The 25,076-nt window shown below is 38.3% G+C and overlaps 1 protein-coding gene across 1 annotated transcript in view; it reads right to left on the minus strand.

Annotated features, from left to right (window-relative positions):
* The window catches only part of lig1 (ligase I, DNA, ATP-dependent), a 71,289-nt gene that overhangs the window by 20,136 nt on the left and 26,077 nt on the right, over positions 1–25,076 (minus strand). The window contains exons 13-21 of the mRNA XM_015008460.2: positions 24,517–24,593; positions 24,227–24,318; positions 20,571–20,670; positions 20,362–20,447; positions 18,789–18,904; positions 15,786–15,881; positions 7,961–8,071; positions 5,183–5,254; positions 78–222 (exon numbers count right to left, since the gene is read on the minus strand). Coding sequence (XP_014863946.1) covers positions 78–222; positions 5,183–5,254; positions 7,961–8,071; positions 15,786–15,881; positions 18,789–18,904; positions 20,362–20,447; positions 20,571–20,670; positions 24,227–24,318; positions 24,517–24,593 — 895 coding nt within the window. The remainder of the gene's footprint in view (positions 1–77; positions 223–5,182; positions 5,255–7,960; positions 8,072–15,785; positions 15,882–18,788; positions 18,905–20,361; positions 20,448–20,570; positions 20,671–24,226; positions 24,319–24,516; positions 24,594–25,076) is intronic.

Here is a 25,076-nt window from a genome sequence, read left to right on the forward strand (position 1 = left end):
AACGGGAAGATGACACAAACACCAATGACACAAAGGTAGGAAGACGAGAAGAAAAAGTTTGCCTCCGTTTCACAGACCTCGGACGGACTGCTCCAGGAACTCTGCGATGGCGTCAGTGTCGTGAGAGTCGATGGAACGGGCGAACAGAAACTCTCCCTCCACCTCTGTGAAGCTCTCTCTCAGCAGCTCCCGACGCCGACACAGCGGCTGTCGCACCAGGGACTGAGCGCGGAGACAGAAACACAAACATCATTAGAAAATGGCAAAACCGTATCATTACAACAGTTTCCTCCTGATAGCTCGGAGGCTTGCAATGACAAGGATGAAATACCATCAACTATCTGCCCACACACGTATAAACAAGCACTTTCTCGGAATACAGTCTTGGATGCAGCAGCTTTGGGCACACATACAAACACCCACGCGCCCATGTAAGCATACAAACATGCACAACACAGTTTCTTATTTATTTTGTCTTCCTTTTTTTCCCTATATATTCAGTTTTGAATGCGTTTCCCATTTTGGGTTTATGAAAAATTAACTAAATGGTGACAAATACTCTTAAATATGACAAATCTGTCAGAACTTGGCTGGGTTGGAAAGTGTGCAGACAGAAGGCAAGACACTAAAAGTAAACAGATGTGGATTTTTATTACAAATGACATCAACACATCTGCCTCCTTCATGCTGTTCTGCTTCTTAGTCCTGGTAGCCCAAAACATAAATCTGACTAAAATTAAATATGTCTGAGCTCGGGGAGCCATTGAGGTTTAAAGCTTTTTGTACTGAGTGCCATAAACAACCGTTACTTCTGGTGAAGAGGTGGAAAAACACATAAAAATTAGTTTAGATTTTATTGCAGTAGAATAAAAAACATTTTAACTGATTAATAAATGGACCTGAAATATTTTTTTTATTATTATTTATTCTTGCAATGTCGGGTTGAACAATATTTAGGATTTTTTTTTAATAATGCTGGGGAAGAAATGCGGTGCAAGCCCTCGTCTGTTAGATATTCTTCAAAATGGAAAACACTAGAAATCCAAATCAAATTTATCTACTGTATATAGTCCATTTAAAAAGAGAATGAGATGTTTTAGGGCCTCTTGTCACTTTTAATCCAAATAAGCTGCTGCTGCTCACTCCCCCCCAACTCAACATTTACACTCTCACAACAAAATGGCTGCAAATAGATGCGCAGTTATACAGCCATATTGCTTTGAAAAGCATTAGTAGAGCCTCTTGCACAATAAATAAGAATGCAGCCAGTGGTTTCTGGATGGTAACACTTGTCTTTTCCAGCAGCTAGCGTCACTTGGGTTGCTCTGTAACGGTAAAGTTTTCACGAGTCTGGAAATAACAGAAAGTTCCACTCGTCTAAACCCAGCCTGATCTAAAGGCAAAGCAATAATGAAGTTTAAACAACTGGAAGTGTCACAAAGAAGGCCAGCTGGGGACCTAAAGTTATCTAAAGACCAGTCCTAAGATCTCCAAAACAAACACTTTGAAAGGTGCAGAAAAGTGTGAAGTATATTAAGGTCACCAAGTCTCACCAACAACCATTAGACCACCTAAATGCCAAAGGGTTATTTACAAGGCATGCAGGGAAAAAAAAATAAAATAAAACCTTTTGGTCCTACTAAACATCTGTCTCTGTGTACATCAAATTTGTTAAAAGCTACAGGAGAAATGCCATCCTATTTGCAAGAAGATGTACAATATTTTAACATAAAAGGGGCTAATTAGCATCTCATCAGTGACTGTAAAAATCAATTATTTAAGGTTGAATTTTTTTCCCACTGAATATTTTATCATCTCTTTAAATGCCTTGGTGTGAAATTAAATTTGTATTTTAATTGAAACTTTTCATTCATCTTTGAAACGGTAGAAATAAGTTTGCAGGAAAATGTAAGAATGCAAATGCAGTCTTCCAGAACAATGAAGTCTCAAACATACAAGTCATTTTATTTATTTATTTATTTTATTTTTTGCATTGCCTAGAATATACAAAGATGGATTTTCTTACAGATGCAATCTCTTGGAGGTTTGAGAATCAATTTAGTCTGTGAGGTAAATAATTAAAATGTTAATTTAAAATCCAGCTCTGTGTGATCCAAGGAGGTTTATGATGCGAACTCCACAAATCTTTGCAACATAGTTAAAATGGAAAATGTGTATCTGTGTCTATGTTTGTGCCCTAATATGACACAACATGCATGGAGTATGGATCAAGTCAGTATTTACCTATATGATGACAGCTTCTGCAGATTTTCTGTCGCGTTTATGCTATTAAAATCAAAATGTGGCATATAATGACACGGTGGCACGCATCAAAGCACAGCCTTGAATGAAAGCAGACTGGGTACATGTGTCATGGAGATGGATTGCCCTTAGTCTTCTTGTCATATCAAAGCTTCCTCCGTTCAACCATAAAATCATGTTTAGTGTTCTTTCCGGTTCACAAGTAGTTATCAGTGGATGTTCAGTTGAAAAATGTAAAAAGAAGCCCTTGTTTTTTTTATTCCCCGGCAAGGTTAGGCCTGGGAGAAGGTTATTTTCCATGTACGATCGATGACTTGTATTTGTGTCCCGTGTGTCCTCAACTCGCAGCTCCAGGTGGCTGGTCAGGTTTTAGCTGAGGGTTATGGTTTCACACAGTCAGCATTTTTGGCAGCTTTCTTTTTTGGCTGCAGAAACTTTTCTCCCAACCTTTAAATTTACCATCTGACGTCATTGGAGAAAGATTTCTGAACTGTAAACAAGGCCTTTTATTTCTTTTTGAAGCTGAAAATGACTCTTGTACAACAGCTAAATCTGGTCATAAGTTACAGTAACAACATCACACCAGAGGAGCTTTTAGTAAAAAAAAAAAAAGTTTAGTTTTCGTTTGTCCCCAGATCCAAAAGTTTCAAAATGTGACAAAGATCGCGTAACTTTTGTCACCTTAAGTACACAAACTGTTTTCAGCTACAGTAAGCTCGTCCACATTTTTAAATAAAATTTTGCAGCCAAAGAATCAGACCGTCTTGTTACCATTTAAGTATTTTCAGTATTCGTTTTCAAAGCTCTCTGAAGACCTTTAAATGTTTTAAAATGTTGGCTAAACATAAACCACAGCTGAACTTGGGAACAAGAGCAGCACATTTGTTGTATGCATAACTAATGAAATAATGTGCATGTTAATTCATAGTGCACACATTTAAATTTGTTCATACTTAAAAGCCTGTTGGTAACTTAGACAGAAAAATGACTATTACTTCACTGATAAATTATTCAGACTGAAAGGTAATTCGTTTTATTTTAATGTAACCTCAAACACAGGCAAGCGTAGTTCTCCTGTTCCCTGCATCCTAACAAGAAAAGAATATAAATCAGGCGCTCCCACATGCATCGAGAAGGAACTGTGCAGTGGAAAATGAACTGGAGAGCTTCCAATTCCAGTTCCATCTAAATGTATGTGGGAGAATCTGATAGGTGTGGGAATTAATGCTGAACAGATGGACGGACACATGAGGTCAGATGCATGGATGGAAAAATATTTAACAAATGAGTGACAAGGGGGTGGACAGATAAGGTTTGTTGAATAGACATTGTTTTAACATTGCAGTTGCCACTAAATACATCTTGTATTAACTTATGTCATGTACTTTGTAGTCATTATATATACATATGCTGTTTGTTGCTGTAGTTTCTGTTTTTCCTCTCTTTCTGCATGTGTAGAAGCTGACTTCTAGGAATTTATTTTGCATTCGTTCTACACATCTGTCTCTTCTAGTCTCATCTCCTTTCCCTTTTAACCTTGTTCAACATTTTTCTTCCCACTTCCATCTCTGTCCATTTTATCTGAAACAAACCCAAAGTAATTTTATTGTCCCACTTATAAAAGTAAATCTGTTGGGCAAAAAACATGTTTTTTTAAAATGGCTGAATGTAAAAATGGATGGGTTAAGAGACGATTGATGAAAAATTAATGGTTGAGCGAATGATGAACAGATATGGTTGGATGGACAGATAGATGGAAAAACGAATGAATGATGGACCATCTATGATGAACATCCGTTGTTGGATGTGCAGGCATCCAGCCTGAATGGATGGATGGAGAAGCGAAGCGGCTGGGCAGATGATGAGAAAACTATGTACTGAATGATGTGTAGATATGTGGCTGGACGGATGAATCGGCATCGTTTCTTTATTTGTTTGGTTCAGAGTTTCTGGACAATGTTTGTTGCTGTTATAGTAATATTTGAATAACATCTAAATTAATCTAAAACACATGTAAACTTTTCATGTATTCCTAAATCATTTATTGCTAAATCTTCAGAAATACTTTAAAATGTCAAGATTTTTATTTTCTATACTTATACTTGAGTCAAACTCCAAACTGAATAGTTCCTACCTAAATATAATTTTGCAATTAGGTATATATTCAAATACATTATATGTTCCTATGAAGCGTAAAATAATATTTATTCAATGAAATTTCCAAAAGCGTAACAGTCCAACTCAATAACTGTGTCCATATATTCAATTTAGGAGGTTAAGTGACATCAACAGTGGGTAATAAATAAATCATTCAGGACAAAAACAAGACAATGAGAAAAAGCTTCAGCATAAAGAAATATTAAAAGATAACATTTGCATAAATAACAAATTAAGAGGGAAATGGCCTTGAAAAGGCAGGATTTAAGAGTTACTGGAGTTCCTTTAATGATGCAATTTGGCTTCAATCCACTTGGGAGAGCTCACATTGTAGAGGATGATGGGAGCACCCACTCATTAGCATTGTCTTCAGCAGATTTAAGAAATTCACTTAAAAATTCTGCATAAATAGGACACAAACACATCCTCACTCAGTCGTAGTCACCATCTGCAGCACACACATGGTCTGAAAGAGGAACAGACTCCCTCTCAGACGTCGAGAGTCTCAGACAGACACACAATCAAGACACACTCAGCTGGAATTACAATGAGCGTTACAATCATTATCCAGTTACAGCCTCCAGTAGCACCGTCATTGGTATTCAAGGACGATGCCGGCGTCTCGGCGGGGCTGCGAGCGCACGTGCGTGCTTGCAACAAAAAAATAAATAAAAAATATGCACCCGCACGCGTGGAAGTTTTTAAAAAGACAAGAGGAACAATTGAGCGATCTCTGGGTAATATTTGTATCACTTGGCCTTACCTCTCCGTTGAGATAGAGGAGGTCAAAGGCATACACACACACTTGGACTTTGATCTCGGAGGCGTCCACATCCTGCAGAGGAACAGCACACTTCTTTAGTATTTTTACTTTGACAAAAATATGCTAATAGAAACATGCTATCCACAAATTTCTACTTCCAGCCTTGGGATTTGTTACAAAGGGTTCTTTGATTTGTTCTCGGCTCATCTTTAAAGTTACCCACCAAGCATTTCCACTGCCTCTCCGCCTTTTAAAAGCATCACACCTCCTCAGCGTGCACGTCTTATTTTCGACTCCTCTGCTTACTTCGCTCGCCTCTCCTCCTTCTACATCTCACCTTTCTTGCACCTCATCTTGTTTGCTCCAATCATGCTCACCCTACCCCGGTTCCTACACCAGACCCTGACTTATTACAGCCGTTTCTGTCGCGGTCCTGCTGGAAAATTCTCCGACTTCTGCACTACAATGAAGTGCAGAACCGCCTGCTTCAGATATTTGTTCGTCTATTTCACAGGCATATGTCTAATTTAAAACATGAGAATTAGCAAATTTATACATGCCACTAAAAAATGTTAAGTGGTGTTTTTACACTTTTGGACACATATGCTCGATATATCCTGAGATGGTTAAGACGCTTTTTTTGAAGATTCAAAAACTGCAACAAACTTACAGGATATAGTTTTTTATTCAGTACGAGCTTCATTAGAAATGCACCGATCCAATATTAATATATGTATTGTTGAAAAAAAACTTACACCAGTGACAATTTTACCGATCCACAAGGGCAGATCTATTCAGTTTAATTCTATACTTTATGCTCATTTATTTTACATTATATTTAGATTTTCTAATTGCACTTTCTGAACTATTTGAAAGAAGGTTTGTTGAAGCTTATTGTTTTTACATGTTTGACGAAGATTGTCTACTTTGGTCAGTTTCTTTATCATTGGTTGTTATACTCCTAAATGAACAAATTAAAACTGTGCTAAAAGTGCATCCCGAAGCTGCATGTTTCTTAGTCGGTTGTGGGTTTGAAGAGTATTTGACCAGAAAATGACGAGAGAGAAATAAAAATAAAAATAAAAAAGTGTGCCTGCTAACAACTGTAGTTTTTTTGGTTGCTGCAGCTGGACGTCTGAACATGTGTCCAAGATAAACAACTTCTGCTCATGTTGGAAAAATGGACGTATTTTAGTCTGTCTTGAATGGGAATCTGCTAATTAAATGCCAGTTTTAGCACCACCAACCAGTTGTGGTGTGCAGAGGCATTTCGTCAACAGCTTTCTGACGAAGCAGCTGCAAAGGTTTTTCAAAACGGATCACATCCAGACAAAAATTGGGAAGCTTAACAACTAGAATCAAGAAATCAAGGTTCTGCCAATGCAGAGTAGCTTTTGATGTGCTTCAGTTGGAATCTATTAAATCTTATATTATGTTTGTTTGGCTGTTAATACAATGCTTTAGCTCTCAAAGTCTTGTTTTGGTTCTCCACATGTGCATATTTCTGCTTGAAAATCCTGACTGAATTCTGCTTGTTGTCGAGTTTCAAGTTAATGACCATTTACACCAATATGAATGAGGGTGAAAATACATACTATGTTCAAACATGTCCATATATTTATGTTTAAAATGTATTTTAGTTTTATGGTAAAAAAAAAAAGAGGCCTTTTACTGTATCAAGGAAAGCTGCAATTATTCAAGACTTATTTGTGCAGAGCCTCATTCTAGGCAACATTGCAAATTTCACACATTAGACATTTTTAATCTACACACTTATTAGAAAATGTTGAAAACAGTAAATAACTCCTTTTCAGAGATACAATGAATGCAATCCATAAAGATAAAATTTGGCTTAAGATCAGAAGCTCTAATTACTTTGATTTTATATGCAAAATACTTTTGTAATGCAAGTTTATTCTCCCAGCAATATTTTCAAACTCATGTGGCCCAAAACCCACTAAAGTTGTTTTTCTTGTGCTTTTCACTCTGCATTGACTTCAGAGACAGAGATTTATTTGCCAAAGCAGAAAAAACGTCCCTTTAAAGCCTGAAAGACTTCTCCCTCTCCTTTCTTTCATTAATTTCACTCTCGACTCATTAATGATGTTTAATTAGAGCATATCGGGTCTTGTGTCCTCATCTCGAATGTTTCATTTCGTCAAAAGCTGGTGGTGGTAAAAAACACCAGAGCCTGCAATGTATAATCAGGTTGTGCGTAAAACTATCATTACCAATAATTATGATTGCATAATAACAGGAAAAAGTATCAAGCAAAAAAAAGAAAATCATCTACATAATCATTTTGGCCATTTTCGTCATGGCGTTGCTCGTATCTGCACGCTTATTTCTCCTTCCCAAATTTAGCGGGGTGTCATTTCGCACACGAAAAGACAGGGTGAAGGGAGCCGTTTCTGCCTAATGTGATTGGTGTAATGGAAAGAGGCCGTTACTCTGATCAGGAGTGAATAAACACCTTGCTGACATTTCCAATCTCAGCCTCCCTTCTCGATCCATTTCACTCTTCTGCCTCTGACCTATCAGTCTCCTACCACTTTTTCCCAGCTCTTCCCCTGTCCATCTCCCCCAGTCTGTCGGATCATTTCACTCCATTATCTCGCTCTCTTCCACCTTCGGGTCTTTGTCTTCGTCTTGTTTTCTCTTCTTAACCTTTTCACACATTCTTTCTCTTCTCATTATCTCCTACTATTTCCTTTTTACGACAAAGCACACATTTTAATAGTCTTCCCTTCCCTTTCCTACGTCCCTCTTTATTCGTACCTTTCTCTTACGAGTGGTGAGGACTTGGAAGGGTTGGATCTGTTTCTTCTCTCGATCCCAGGCCACCGCCTCCGTGTCCAGAACACAAGACACTACAGAGTCCTTCTTCACCTACAGAAACATAAAAATAAGGAGTTGATAAATATGCAAAAGTCAATTAGGAGAAAATTAGGAGCATGAAAAAAGTGCAAGAAGTTAGAAAAACATAAATTTACATTAACAAATTGGACCAGTCAGAATATATTGTCCCATCAGAAAACTGAAAGTCTTCACGCTGCCTCAGGAACTATTATAATGTGAGAAAAATTGCACTGAATCTGACGGAGGCCCAGAAGGATCAACAAAATCCATAAACAGCAATGCAACAGTAAAAGTCACAACAGAAAAATATAATTTACACCAAAAGGAAGCCATGCCAAATCAGAAGTTTGGCTAAAGCCGAAGTTAAAGTGAAGCCTATGCTAAATCAGAAGCTATGCTAAAGCATAATACATGCTAAAACAGTAGTTATGCTAAAGCAGAATTATTGCATTAGTGGAATCTAAGCTAAAGCAGCAGATAAGCTACAGCGGAAGCTACGCTAAAACGCTGGATACGCTAAAGTGGAATTATTGCTAAAGCAGAAGGTCTGAATAACATTTCAGCACAACCTCTGTTTTAGTGCAACTTTTCTTGTGAATGTTTGCTGTTCTGTTGAGCCTTTTGCATTTTATTGCTCCTTTCTGCCTCCGTAGAGACGTCTGCTGATGAGCCTGGAAATATCCATGATATTGCTTTGAAAATCCTTAAAATCTGAGCTTCAGACTATCAGCTTCCCGACATTTTACCCAGTGAGGCTGAAAAGTTGCAACTGTAGACGCGTTTGAGTTACAGTACTGAAATGTCTTCTAATGTAATCATAATGTGATTTCAGTTAATGATGTTTTCTCTGCAGGCATCACCATCAGTTCAGGAGGGAGACTGCTGTGTAAAACAAGCATCTTAAGATGCAACTCTGCCTTGCTGATGTCAGATCTCACTCACTTCACTGCCAATATGAGAGTATACGCTTTAATTCACTTGTTCATTTTACAGGCTAATAAAAAAACAACCTTAATAGGTGTGTACAGACGAAACCTTGAGCAAATCTACCAGAAAAAGGAACAGATCGTTGTATATCATGGCCATCAGTGCAGAGGCTGAGGAGGAGAAGGAAGCTTTACAAAATAATAAAAAAAAAAACAGAAAATGTTAACATAAGGCAGTCTCTGACAATAAAAGAACTGGTGCACCTGAGGGGGTGGGATACACCATGAATAAGTGAAGCAGCAGCACAGCAGATGTATGAGGCCAATGCCTCCTCTTGTGAACAGATGAGGGTTCCTGCATATTTTTTAATGTCCAGATTTCCCACTGTTCCAGGCTGATAATAGCATACTCTGAAGCCCTTTCTTGGTTGGATTTTGAAGTATTAAAACTAAAGTTTGCTAAAAAGAGTGCACAGCAGATATTTCTATCAAAGTCTGTTTTTTTTAAGGTTTTAAAACCTCAGACCTTTATGAGTGGTTGAACCGAAACATTAGTACGAGATTTGTGACCCCAACTTTCTATTTAGCATACAAGCATGCTAATGCTTTAATTGAACTAATTGACTATTTCGTCAATTAAAAAGGGAAATAATAAAAATACAAGGAAGGGCCAAAATATGTTAAAAAATGTTGCAATGGTGATAATATTGTGATAGCAATATCTATGACTGTGTATTAGGGCCATGTAGATCGAAGAAGAAAAAAATCTAGCCAAGATTAATATCAGAAATTTTCTCCAAAAAATAACCCGTTTGAAAAGATTTTTTTTTTTTTACATTAACCTCAGATATTTTCTAGAAAGGACTGAAAATATCTAAATTTGAAAAGTCAAACATTTGCTAGAAAAAAAAACTAGAAAAAACTTCCTAGAAGTTAATTTTTTCAAAATTTTGAAGATTTTGGAGGAAATGTCTTCCATCTACAATGCACTTAAAACAGCATCATAAATATCACCATCACAATATTATGACGATTTACAGTGGTTGATCAAAAAAAAGAAGGAAATAAAGAAAACATTAAGGTAATTGGTCAGATTTCAGTTAAAGTTTCTATGATTGCTGAAAATTGCAAGTCTGTGCAAAACTTGCGAATAATGAATTTCAACCTGTTTGTATGGATTAAACTGACTGTTTCTTTTGAATTTTGATCTGATTGTCTTATTGAATTTACAGTTGTGAATGGCGCTGCATAAATAAACTGATATGAATTTAACTGAAGGACAGACAGATGTAGACAGTGTCTGCTGATTCTTTCCATACTTGTCCTAATTTGGAAAAGGCATAATCATATTCCATATTTAACAAAACTACATAGACAGTTGTGCTCGACCTCCCTGTGTCTTGCAAGCAAATCGTCTGATCGCATTTTTAGCCAGATTAGTCTGCAGCCTGATCAGAACAGAAAGAATATCATTCAGCTAATTAAGACAAAAGGCCTTTAGAAGAAACATGGTGATAGTAAATGTATTTGCTCAAGCTGTTTTTTATACATATAAACATGACAGAAAACATAAATATCAAAAAACTTCTAAAATCAACACCTACGCAAATATTGATGCAAACACATTTTGCACATACAGCCGGGTATCATTACAGAAAAGCTGCAACAAAAACCAAAGGTTTCACCCTAAATCACTTTGTTTGTCGTTAATCCTGCCTGCATTAACTAAGATGTCTCGCCAGCTGACATTTAGTCCCCACAGCAGGAAGTCAGTGATCAGGTTTAAGTCCAGGATAAACCACATGACTGATGGGCGGTTTAAACTGACCATTACTGCTAATTTTTAGGACCAAGCCGAGTGGCTAAAGGAAATCTTGAGGATGAATTTGGGTCCAGCGGGATTCTTCTGTGGTTGTTAAAAATTTCCAGCCTGCAGGAGGCTGGGAGTTAATCAGCAGATGAAATCCAAGGCAGTTTATCAGAGTTAAGAGCAGGAGACACATTAGACTTTAACAGGTTGTTTGGAAACAGTCTCATATTAAAACCGTGTTAAGCCCATAAGGTCATTAGGCTAAGTTGTGCATTAATTACCAATTAATGGATCAGCATTAATATTTATGTATTGATATTAATCCATAATTTAAAGCTTTAAGGCTCTGTGGGAGCTACAGCAAAATTGGTTACCCCTTATTAATATGCAAAATAATGCAGCAAGGTGCTGGAGAATCTAATCAAACCGTCTCTGCGATGCTGGAAGAGAAATCTTTGGTCTTCACCAACGCAGATATTCTACTCTGACAACGAAACGTCCGGAAAAGAGATGCAATTTTAATTTAAGCAATTTCTTAAACCGATGATCTGCCACATTAATGATCAGTGATCAATTTTCTAAGAAACAACTGACAGGGGTTATTTTCACAGCATGAGAAAATGAAATACGATAAATTAGGAGTCATAATCAGCACAAACAGGAAAATAATTTCAAGGCCAAATGAACCCATTATTTAAATGATACATCTTTTCCACACAATCCAAAAATAAAGACAGAATACTTCAGAGAGTATTTCCTTTTCCCCATTACCTCTGGCTATTATTTAGGCAGAGGTAATACTAGAAAAGGAGATGGTAAAGTTGAAAGAATTGCAAGAAAGGGCAAAATTAATGAAAAAATTGCTCTAAAAAAAGAGGAGTCTTTAGCCTTTAATTTCCTCTCTTTCCACAAAGAATGTTTTCCTCACAGGAGTGATCTCTAAAGCTGCAGAATATACTCTATTCCAGTTGTTCATAGCAGTCCATTGCCCATCTGCAGTTAACCCCAAGGGTAACCGAGCTCAGCTTTCTTCACTTCTCCTAAATGCATCACTCACTCGCTCACTCTTCCCCCCACATTGTTATGAAAGAGGAATGAATGAAACAGCGGGACAAAATTTACAGAGTGCTTGGAGTTAGATGTTACACTAATAGACCAAAAACTTATTTTCAAAGGAAAACAGCTATTAATAATAGAGTGGTAATAAGGACAAACTGTTAACTAAATTGCATTATTTCCTGTTGAGTCTTTCGAGGAGGGAGAGGCTGAGAAAGGACTGCTGAGGCTTTGTGAAAACTACAATTTGGTTGATAATGCCACAAAAGCTGAAAGAAAAGAAAAAAAAAACGATTCATTTTTTGGGAACTGTAAAACAGGAAGTCTCATGCTACTCATACTGTGTGGCCGATACACTTCACCTGATCTTCAGTTTATAAACACATGGGTCAAAAGATGACTCTGCTATTGAAGTTTTCAGTCACATTATACTTTGCTTACCCAGGGCTAAAACAATTGAGATGCATCAATTATTGGAATAATTGTCAACTAATTTAGTAATTAATTAATCATTAATCAACTGGAGTATACAGACTCAAAAAAAGGCTATTTGCTGGAAGCATAAGATATTCAGAGCGGTACTTAAGCCAAAATTGGACAAAAAATATATGTACATTTTGCACTTAAGATAAAAAAAAACCTACTAAAAAACTTATAAATTTTGTGAAAACAAAAAATAAGAAAAAAAAAAAAAACAGATTGAAACTTGTAATTAAACACTTGTCAGATGTGTTGGTGTTTTGCTCCAGTGTGTGATAAATCACTGCTGTGATCTAGTTACTTTTTGTGTTTAAGTTTGTGCACTAATCTGTTAGCACTAATAACCCTCTGTGTGATCCGATCATTGGTTAGATTTGGGTTTCTTCCAAAGCATCAGCTATTACCTGTCTTTTGCAATCTGTTGCAAATACAAGGATAAACAAATGATACTCTCATATTCACCCAGAAGGTTTGGGGTAATATTAAAAGTGTTAGCTGCCCAGCAGGGCTGGTTTTCAGAGGTCCAGTTCCACCAACACAGTCCAAGCAGTGGAAACAGAGGGGGGGTAAATAATGGTCCATGAAAACTACCCCCTGGAAATGGTTTCTGAGGCAGAAACACACTTTTACAGAGTCACTGACACAAAAGCTAAAAAAAATATTTTAAAAAACTCGAAAAGGCAGCAATCAGGAGAAATGGCACACAATCGAAAAGGGGAAAGGTGAATATTTGAGAAGTCAGGGGTGGCAAAAAGGTGAAATTACAGACAAGTGGCATCAAAGTCTAAAGAGGATAAGAGAAAAAGACACATGAATGGGTAAGAGTCAAAGAGGAGAAAAAAACAGAAGTCTTATAAGAAGTATAAGTATCCTAAAGAAGGATGGAACAAAAGGAGGGAATGATTAAACAGAAAGATGTAAGAAAGAGACAAGGAGACCGAGAGCAACAAGGTTAGCATGAGAGGAAATAAGTCACGTTGCCTTTAATGTTGAATTGGAAAAAAAAGAAAAAAGCAAAAGAACAAAGTCATTCTGAAGGATTTGTTAGAGGGCAGATGTTATGAAGAATGATAAGAATGGGATGTAATATAAGCATTCAGGTCATGAATGCACAGGATTTCTGGACGGCAGGCTGAAGATAAGCTTATTTTTTGTCAGAGTTCAGGTAAGTTCCCCATCATCATGCTTTCATTTCTAAAATTGATCCTGGAACTATGCAAAGAGCAAAACAAACAACTTATTTTTTATTTCAATTAGAGATCTTACAAAACATGCTGCGTCCCCTCTGGCTTTTAAAATAAATATCTATAGTTAAACCTTTATGACTTTGTAGACCTTTTTCACAGCTGATATTTTCCCAGATCAAAGCAAAAACACAAATAACATTTAATAATGAGTGTTTTAAATCTGAAATAAACTAAGTCAGGGGTCTGTCTGTTCTGGAAGAACAGGGAGACAAGAAAACGAGAAGAGCAAAGCAGCTCAGCCAGCGTTGAACTGGGAATACATATCATCATCATCATCATCATCAGCAGCAGCAGCAGCAGCTTAAACCACCTGGTAGAACAAAGTGTCCACCCAGCAGAAAGTGTTTCATGTGAGACAGTAAAAGAACAATTTGCTGCACAAATAACTTCCCAGAGCTCCTATTAGTGCTGTCAGGAAATGAACAAATAAAGCCTGTATGTATGAAAATGAGAAGCGGAGTCAAACTGAACTCTACAAGCATAGATTTGGTTAGGAGTCACACGGGTAAGCCTGAGCAAACAGCCAGGCTGCATTGTCTTATTAAAACAGACTGAAGGTCTGAGTTCTCCACTTCCTGTTTGATTATTTAGAGACCAAACAGAACGAGGGTCTGGCCCCGCAAATCACCACCAAAGTGCTCAGTATTGTGTACAAACAACTTTACCAGGTTCTCCTTCCTTGATGAGAGATCACCATGACTTATTTCTTGGGACCAAAACAGCATTTCTGATAGTAAATTCCCAATTTTGTCCTTTTAAAACCAACCTTTGTTCATTTATATGGAAATAACCTCACATATTTGCTTTTAGTAGTGAGAAAGCAAGAACAGACTAAACCGAAAGTCCTGGGTTTGACCTGTTCTTGAAGCTGCAGTTTACCTTACAATATAGAAAAGTTACCATTAATGTGAGCGAGTTTATTTCAAATCACAGCCGGGCCCGGAAAAGCCAGATTCAGAGTTCTAACACCAACTTAAAACTTTTCCAGGCAACCTTCTACAGTCACACAGTCCTTAAAGTTGAAAAAATAATAAAGCACTAAAGTTAACTACAGATTTATGGCAGCATTTCTACAAGCTTTACATTTGAAACTTGGAAAAAAACGGAAGTATATAGATGAAAAGGAAGTGGGACATGAGGAAAAAAAGGGAAAGAAGCACATGCAAAAGGAAGGAAAGGGGACAAAGATGAAATATTTACAGGAAAAAAACAAGGTAAGGCACAAGAATGGAAGAAAAGAATAAATGAAGGACAACATAAAGAGGAGGAAGAGAAGAAGGTAGGACTTGAAGAATGAAGGGAAGTTTTATTTACAAAAGGTCTATATCTCTTTATACTGGCTATTGCAATTACTAGTGGGACAGTTTATGGTGTAGCAGACTGTGGCATAGCGAAAGGCCTAGACAAACTTGTTCAAACATTGAAAACACAAAAATAAAATGTCACATTTTTCCACATGACATGGCATCTTTGCAACCGACAAGAGTGGCATCAATTCACTTTATGGACAATTGACTGAACTTTCGGTTCGGTCTAAAGATCTGCTCTCTTGTGCAAATACTGAAACAATTTTCTGTAATAAACTCCAGCTAAAAGAGGCAAAACTTAGAAACTCTAAAGAGACAATCTGCTCTGATTAGAACATATACACGTTACTGATGCTTTACACATAACTGAAAACCAGTGAATGAAAAGAAAGAGCGGACTGATTTGGATGTCTGTGGTACTTCACTTCCTTACTGTTGCAGAAAAACACACTCAGCAGGCATCGAGGCAGTGAGCGCGCTCAGATAACCTCAGGCAAACAGCCAAAGCCTCAGGTGGTTGTGATCTCTTTCTCAACAATTTGGCGAGCCGACACACAGCTGCAATTTAAAGTTAAACAACTGGCGGTCTCCACATCTATTACCAAGTCAAAGACACTTCACAAGCTGGTTTGAAATTCCTCCTTTATGCGCATTAAAGCTTTCTTTATGGCTGCTAGCAGAATTTAATGACTGCAGGAAGGTAAAGGACCAACTGAACATAGATGAGAGGCTTCAAACTGCAACATGTGATCCCGACAAAGTGAGAAAGACGAGAGAAAAGGTTGACAAAAAGCAGCAAAAACAAGACAAATGTGTTCAGCGGTAAAAGCCCTCATTTGACAATCGTGGCAGAGACGGCGTCTATCTCTCCACAGTCCAGAGGGGCGAGCTGCAGAACGCTGTGCTCAAGTGTTTTACCTTGGGGAGGCGCGAGATGATATCTGGGTATTTGCTGGTGTTGTCTTCCTGGTTGCGGCTGAAAATCCGAACTTCGCCGCTCTCCAGAATGTGGATCTGTGGAGGGCAAAAATAACAAAAAAACAATGAGTGTATGACTTGGAGAAATCAATACTTTAAGTAAACACTGAGATTTTAATATCAGGTCTGACAAATGAAAGAGTGGAGAACAAGCACACCAAAGAGAGGGAAGAGCAGGGATTTACAGAGAGTGTTTGGCAGCCGCCTGAGGGACAGATGGAGATACACTTCAAAAGTGCTGCAGGGCAATTATGCTTTTTTTGTTAGGATGTCTACAAAACAATCAGCTTGGTGTCAGGCCGCGTGATTGTGAAGTGAAACAGTAAGTTGAAACTTCGCCAATTATCACATGTAGTTTTTGACAACTTGAGCGCAAATATGTAATCAGCAAGAACAGCATTGTGTTTTACTGAAAGGAACAACAACTGGCTCTCAGGGTTCTAAATTCAGATCGCCTTATTAGACAGATGCATAACAGAATGTGTTAAATGTCAAAGTGTGACAACTCCAAAGTAAAAATGAACTGGATTTTAAAAATCTCATCAGGAGACAGATTTGTAAATTTAGCCATGTTTGGGTTTGTCTGTCACACAAAACTTAAGTGATGAAGTTTGTTAAAAATACATTTGACATTTTTGGTAAAGAATGTGTTTTTCTAAATATGTTATTAGAGGATGACTGAAGTTCAATATAGCAGATTAGTTTGCAGACATGAGGAAAAATTGTCTGAAAATGAAAAAGTCTGGGTTTTTCAAACATATTGGGACGGATTGATATTTAAATTTCTGAATTCTGATGAAAACAGAAGAAATGTATTTAACTTAAGTTAAATAAAATGCTACTTTATTCCTACAACTGACTGATGAGGAATAAATTAGGGCACTCCCACATTTCCCCAGGGTTTCCCCCAGTGTATTATAAGCCTGGCGGGCTGCCAGGCTTTCCTAGCTCCCCGCCAGGCTAAGCATGGATTGCTTTTATTTTAAATATTTTTTTTTCCTTTATTGAAATAACCAAAAAAAGAACAATACAAGTATACAGGGAAGAGTGTGCAGAATGCCCATCTGTATAACAATGAGGGGTCATTAACATCAAATGCAGGTTATATTGGGTACACATTATGCTTTGGATGAATGGAGTTGTTTGGATGAAGGCAGCAAGTCCTAAATCCTGTGACTCCTGCTTCAGTCTTTTTGTGCAGACTCATTTTTATTTTTAAATCTCCAAGGGAAATTCAAAAAAGAAAAGATCTAAACAAAAGAAGTATGTCTTAAATAGTTTTTTATACACCAGTAATCCCCCACTGCATTCATCTCTGCTGCGCTCTGCTCTGCTGCGCACTTCACTGACTGAGTGGAGTCGTTCCTGATAGATGGGTTTATAGTTGATGCACTGAACAGGGTGGAAAGGTGGGGCGCGCACCAATCAGCATTTATGCTAATCCTCTGTGAGGTCTCACTTGTAATGAGATTACTGTATTTTTTTTACCCTGCCAACCCATGTTTAATGATGTGAAGATAGCAGTTCATTGCTGTATACACAGTGTATGAGTTTACCCAAAAGCTGAACTAATCAAGTAGGTTTAAGTAGTGGTGCGTGGTGTGGACTTTAAATTTTATCACAATATTTTAAGGTACAATTGTAATAATAAAAGTTTAAAATGTATATATATGTATTACTTCTTTGCAATCAAAGCTCCATAAGCACAAATACTGCTGTTAAAAAACATTAAATATGCTTCTTCAGGATGCTAATTACACAGGGAAGTGATTTAGTTGATGTGCATTTAGTTGATGCACATAGTAACAGCTTAAAATCATACTTTTGCATTTATTGAACCAATTCCAAAAATACAACAGACCTCTTTTTTATTTATTCTTGTCAGAATAAATCATAATTCTTATAATATGAAACTTTCACGATAAACAATAATGAGTGCATTTTGACCATTCAGAATGTTGCTTGCAGTGAATATTCTTTAGCACGGACTGAACGTCTGCATAGTGTAGCATTAGATTAAGCAAAGCTATTATTTTGTCATTGCAGTATACATGTCATCTCAGAGTTATTCTGCAATTTTGACCAGTGTAGATACCAACTGTATACAATTTGTTTCATTTTATAGGTGCACTTGTTTTAAATGACCTAAATAAAGAGCACATTATTTTCTGTGATTCTAAGCTGTAAATAACAGATACTCATAAAAAAAAACAATCAAAATGCAGAATAATTGTGGTTCATCTGCTGTCTGAGAGGGAGAGACGGAGATCCTTTTGGTAAGACACAAACCAATCAGACACACACAGTGTTTAGCTGAGTACTATACCACGAGTCCCCCTGCTGGCTTTTTGAGGTAAAACCTACTGCAGAGAGACGTCATAGGGCTCGCTGTTTCTCCTTCTCTCCATGCTCATTTCTCTTTCTCCCATTCTATGGAGTTCAAAGAGCTTCACTGGCATGACTGTCTAAAATTAACAATACAGCTGAAGGCGTTTGCATGACAATCTCTGTCTTGCTGTGCCTTTTTACGTCTCCTGAATATTTCTCATGCCTTCTGCCATCATTTGTTGTTTCTTTGCAGCTTTTTGTCTGGCTGCTTCAGCCTTTAATCTCACCTTTCTCCACTCCTCCCTGTCGCCCTTCTCTGGCTAACAGCGTTAGAGTTAGCTCCCTCTGTCCACAGGCAGTGTAAAAGCAGAACTAGTGTTTATCTTAAGGAAATGCTCAGGCATACACACACAAACACAGCTAAGTGAGTGCACAGCAGTAATACCTCATATTTAAGAAATAAATAAATAGAAACACAGCCGAAAGGTACATGCATACAAATATGGCAGGCATATGTTGGGTGCCAAGAGGAAGAAAAACAAACAGTCACTCTCTGTCACCACACACACACACACACACACACACACACACACACACACACACACACACACACACCTGTGCACGCTCTCCATCATATTTGTACTCGCAGGTGAACGCCGCCTCGTCAAACCTCTTCATCACCTCGCCGACACCCTTGGTGGGGTGAGCCAACATGGGCCTCAGCGGGACTCCTGCAAATACGAAGGCTGGTGTGACAACTTGGAAGAACCAGAAAGTCACACCCAAACAAATACACCTCAATGCATTTTTTTAATAAATAATAAATAGTCAAAGACTTCGTCGTGAAGAGATCTTTTTCTGTCTGACGTGGCAGAGCTGGTGCAAACAGGCCTTCAGGTAAGGAAAGGAGAGGAAGTTTTCAAACCTCAGGAATATTTCAGTGACACATTCTCACATGAAACATCAACATCACTCCGACAACTGTCTGAGTGACAGAAATCACACCTGAATAAGTTGTTTTTACTGTTATTTGGCTCCGATAGCAAACCTCTGACTCACACCTCTTTGAGCTGTTAATTTAAGACTCAAAAACATGATGAGTGACGTCAATCGATTCACAAACCCAAAATCTTTCAGGGCGAGAAGCTAAGATACAAAATGTACAAGTTCCTTTAATGGTCAGTTCACAACAAATCGGATGTTTGCACGTTCCAACAAATCAAAGTTTAATGTTCACAGATTCCAGTTAAGTGGACAGAGAGATGGATGGATGCATGTGTGAACAGAAACTGAGCCCTGCATGGACAGAAATATAAATGGGTGGACGATAGGAGTGGGCGATACGGACTTAAAGGTTTTATCAAACATTTTGTGCAACTATTATCGTAACAATAAAAGTGAGAATAAGAACTATTTATTGCTTCTTTTTTAGGTAACTGTATGGCTCTGACTGCGTGTCACAGCAGTTGTAGCCCCACTAACACAAATACTTCTCTTGAGAAGCATTCCACGTTAAGTGTGATTTATATCACTAAAACTGCACACATATTTTCTAATTTATTGATATTTTCATTGAACAAACAGTGGAGAAAATAGTAAAAACCAACAATGCTGACGATGTGAACCACTTTGTAGTTTTTTATCGTGACAAATCAAACTTCTTATCGTGATAAGAAATTTATCACGATAACGATAATACGATAAATGCTCAGCCCTAGACAGAGGAAAGAAGAGTCACAGATGGGTGGATGGGTGGATGAATGAAAAGATGGATGCATAAACTGATCCATCCAAAGACAGATGGATTGATACAGCATTTAGACCATTGGTCAAGGAATGAAGCGATATCCAACGTTTTGTGTCCTGATTTCATGTCCGCACTGGTCCAACCTGCGTGGAAACCCGGACTCTGAGCAGACATTTACCTGCCAACAGCTACTAACTGACCAAATATCTGCCAATTTACTTTCCCAATTTAGCACCACGCAGATGGCAGCCGCTATAAATTCCCACCATCATGCCAGAGCTGCTTATCACACACTCTCCAACAACTTTATAATTAGGAGCTAATTCCTACTTTAGTGCTTTTATCTTTTCTGATAAATATCTAACTTAAAATAACTGACTCGCCTCCATGAAAAGGATCAATAAACACGTTTAGTGTTTTAGAGGGTGATTGGCTGCTTACCTGGAGTGAGTTTGCAGTGTTTGGGCAGCTGGTCGATGCCTGCTTTCAGTAAAACTGGGATGATGACGTCATAATTTGGCATTTCACTGTCAAACACAGGTTTGGATTAAGAAAATATATATATATTTCTAAAGAATTTAAAGGGATATAAACATATTCCAGCGGCAATAAACAGAAATTGTAGGGAGTTGAGTTCAGGACTCACTTACCAGTATGTTTGTTTCAGAATGAGGCTCTTCTCTTCGATCCAGGCCCGCCTGCTCTCAGCGCTCATGCCCTTCCCTGCATCAATCACAGCAGGAGGGAAACCTATAAAGATAGAGGGGGGGGGGAAATCTCTTTCAAACAGATCTGGGGAAGTGTTTGAACATTTGTATGACCTAAAATTTACTGGATGACAGTTCAGAGACTCCTGAAAGCCTGAGAAACTGAGAAAAAAAAATGGGTGCATCTGCACACATATCATGTCCTGTGATGAATTCTTTATAAGCCAGAGATGTAATTTTAGTCTGAATGGTCTAAAAAGGCTAAAATACATCACCATGCTAATTATTTATTTTGTTTCATTACGTTACATTAATAACAATCATGTTTAAATTATAACTAAATTACGCATTTGCATGAATGATTGATTGTAATGATCCGGTGCAGCCAAACAAAGAGAAACTAAGTAAACTTTGCTCTTGGCTGACCTGCCTCATTTAATATCAGCAAAATAAATAAGGAAAAACATTTCAAGAGCAGAGCAAAGATCAATGCAAATTTCCCCCACCGAGCTCCGGGTCTAATTGACTCTTTTTACTGAATACCTTCAGTCGTCGTGACTGAACAACACATTTTAATAAGTCACGATGGAATCCGTCTAATTTGGAGTCTCAGGTGTTGGCGCGGGCGCTGGGAGCGAGCGGTGAAAGATGCGCTGCCAAAACGTCCCCCGAAAGACTGATGGATCCAACAGCGCAACGGTGAAAAAATATGCTCTGCGACTCAGATTACACACCACCGTTTTCCCCTCGTGCATCTGCGTCGGCTCACGGTCGTACGTTGTTGGCTTTATCACTTAAAAGACGCTGCTTTGACATCTGACTCTGCTAATTAGTGCAATGAATATTTTAACACTGCTTTTAAATGTAAAATCTAAATAAGAGATGCCCCTACTCCATCCTCACCTCTTAGTGTCACCTCCTTGACTTTTCGGCTTACTCCTCGGGGGGGGATGGCTTAATGAATACCGTTAATTACACGCATACAGTTTGCAACTTCTGGTCTAAGTAAGTTAAGTGGGTAAAATGCCAGTATTTCTAGAAGTGTAAGGAAAAAAGCAAACTGGCTTTAAGAAAGTTCCCAACATAGACTGAGAAGAAGTCAGTTAAAATAAAAATGTTGAGAATAAAAGAAAAGCTGAAGCGGATTCAACATGGGTCATTTTAAAGCAATGGAGACCAGATTGTGAAGCAACAACCAATCAGAGCACAGCAGGAAGCTTCTAAGAAAGGTTCGATGGAGGACAAATAACCTTCACATTCACACTACTGGTTTTCTTACAGCAGGTACAATGCCTTCCAACACTTTAATACAGTTTAACATCAAAACCACAAACTTCCACGTATTTTAATTAACAGTATTTTCTAAATAAACACAAAAAATTACCTTGTTTTATTGTCAAATTAAAGAACCACGCTTCTAAAGTTCCAGGTTTTAGAAAATGAGCATGAAAGAATTTTCTTGAAATTAATAAAATGAAGGGAGAAAAATGATAAAGCAAGCAATTAAGACAAAAATGAAACCATGAACTAAATTGTAACCTTTACAATTAATGCCATTCTGTGCTGCAAAAGCTTTTTGAATTTCTTATCTAAAAAACACAGGTAGTTCATCATGTTTGGACTTATTAAAGGGAACTTCAAGGCTTAGCGAGCCACAGGTTGCAGATGCCTTAGATAGACCAGCACAAAGCAGCACATTTTTTAAAATGGAAGGAGAGAAAGGCATATTGGGAATATGCTACAAGTCAGCCATGGGAAAGTTAAGAGTGTTTTCCCACCTGACAGTCTGGTAGACTCTGTTTGATTGGGGACCAAAGTTGCAACATTTGTTACATTTTCAGCTGCTGCAGTTTTCTTTCACACTGCACTGTGTCAAGCAAACTGAACTAATTGAAAAACCTGTTCTCCTCCTCGCCTGTGGTGGCGCTGCACCAGGAAGAAGACAACTTCTTCCTGCAACTTCCTCCTTCACGAAATGTAAACAAAAACGAAGCTGCATTAGATTTTAGTAGTTGTAGGATTTCTCTTTTGTCTTTGGTAGATGATCACGAGCCATCCCCCCCCCCCTCCAGCGCTAGACTTGCAAGCTGGTTTTGGTTGTATTTACCCAGAATGCCTTGCTCTATAGTCCACTTCCTGCTTTTCCTGTTTCCAGAGCTACAATTGAATGGTATCAATTCAAGCGGTATCAAGACTTTTGCAAAGCAGTTTTACTTTGAAGCAACTTTCTTAACTTTTTGCTACAATTTTAAAACATGACAGACACAGAGAGCATTAAGCTCCTCTCTATTTTTTCCCTCTAGATCTATAGGGGCGCGTAGTCAGTCCGTACGTTTAGCAACTTTTCTAACTCATCTATGTTGAACAAAGTGCTGTTTCTCACTCACTTGTTCACACTCATGAAACACCTTCTACTCCATATGTGCGCTCTAAGTGTGATGTAACTTCTCACTCTCATATATGATCATACCAGAGAAAATGGCGTTACCGAGCCCACACTGCAGGGCTGCAGATCGATTTTCTACCCAACGACTGAACCACCGTCACACCAGACTATTTACCAGACACCCATCAGACAAAGTCATGTGGCTCTGATTGAGATCATACTAAACAACTCTGGGCATTTGAAGCCATTTGTTCAACAGTCAGGTCTTATCTGAACGTCCCAGGAATCATGAAACAACAAAAGGCTCAAATTGGCTTCTGATTTGGCATTGTGGTAAAGCGCCATGTCACGGCTTTTCTGTACCAAATTCAATCAGCCTCCAGAGTTGTCACATCAGGACTAGATCATCCTGATCTTTAATCTGCTGGAATAAAAGCACGGTATGTCTGAACCAGACCCAACGCAAGAACAACAGGCTCAGTTTAAAACCTTTAAAGTGGTAGAAAAACAACGGACGGAGGGACAGGTTGGTACTAGACAAAGAGATGGACAGAAGGAGAGACAAATAATAAAACAGTAATGGAAAATGAGTGGATGGACAGACGATGGACAATGATCGACAGGGTTACAGGTGGGCTGAGAAGCCGAGAAAAGAGACTTATGAATGGAAAATGAAGAACAAACAGACAAAGAAGAACTAAGAGACAGAGGAGGGACAGACAGATGCATGAATGGTGAGCAGAAAGGTGGTCATTGGACTGAGAATGGACAGGTAGTGCAAAATAATGTAATGAACATGTTTTATTTAGTAAATAGACCTGTCCTAAGTTGTTCAATAACGCATAATAGGTGAGTTCTGATATTAGGGAACTCAGAAGAATTTAATTAATTAAATTCAAATCACAAAGTGCCTAAATCTTCCCACCTGTAGGGTGGATAGATGGACAAACTGAAGGACGAGTTTGGAAAATATTTAAATCGTCTGCATTTCTAGACGGCACCTGTCTGAACTCGAGTTGTGGTGAATAGAAAATGAACTCCATTTTGAAAAGTCCTCAGTTCAGACTGTTGATATCAGCTCTTACACTCCCATTACGTTCAATATTTGATAAGACACAATATCTTTTAAAGGTCCAGGTGCCTAAACTGAAAGCAGTTTCGAAACGCCTGCTGTAAAAAGCAGGAAAGATAAGAGCTGACAGAAGATGTTTACCTTGTCCAGGCGGGGTCAAGCAGACGGCCTGGCTCAGCGCGGCGAGGACACTCTGCTCAGCGAGGCCAATCCTCAGCTTCCCAGCTAGGGACCTGCCCGTCACAACCAAAAACGTCAACACCACGCACCACGGACGCCTTTCTACTTCTTCCCCCCACCTGCTGTACGTGATAAGCGCTACACAGTGAAACACACAGGGCGGTCTGCGGCATATCTGGGTCTACAAACATGCAGATGCTTATGGTCACACAAGCAGCTGAGCGTGTGAGTGTTGGAGAGTCTTATTTTACCTGACTATGTAGCGGGCCTCGGAGAAGCGGCACGCCACAAAGAGGCCTTTGATGATGTCGATTTTCTTATTCATGGCCTGAGGCGGGCGGGAGGAAATTGAGATTCACAGAAGAAGAGCGAGAGGAGATAGAATGCAGGAAAATATGAAAAAAGAAATAAAATTTAAAAAAGAGCGAGGTTACCATGGAGTAGAAAATGCATGTTCAAAGCAGGAAAAATGAACTAATTGCACAGGAGAGATTCCTGCCAGGTGACAACTTAATCTCAGACCTCTACTGTTTGAATTACACAAGCTAGTCATTTCCAGCTCAATGCACATTTACTTTAATGTCCTTCTTTTTCCTTTATCTGGCCTAAAACTAACTGGCAGAAACCACAGAGCCTTGAAAAATGTTTTAAACTCCAGAATGTATCACTTTTTGTCACATTAGTACAAGATTCAATGGATTGTATTGACATAGCAGGTGCTACATCAACATAATTGATGCAAAATTGTAAAATGAAAAGAGAATGTTGCTTGGTTTCCAAGATCTATAAAATAAATGGGAGTAATTATGAA

Source organism: Poecilia mexicana, unplaced genomic scaffold, assembly GCF_051168715.1.
Source record: "Poecilia mexicana isolate PSO_F unplaced genomic scaffold, ASM5116871v1 scaffold_17, whole genome shotgun sequence".
Taxonomy (NCBI): Eukaryota; Metazoa; Chordata; class Actinopteri; order Cyprinodontiformes; family Poeciliidae; genus Poecilia; species Poecilia mexicana.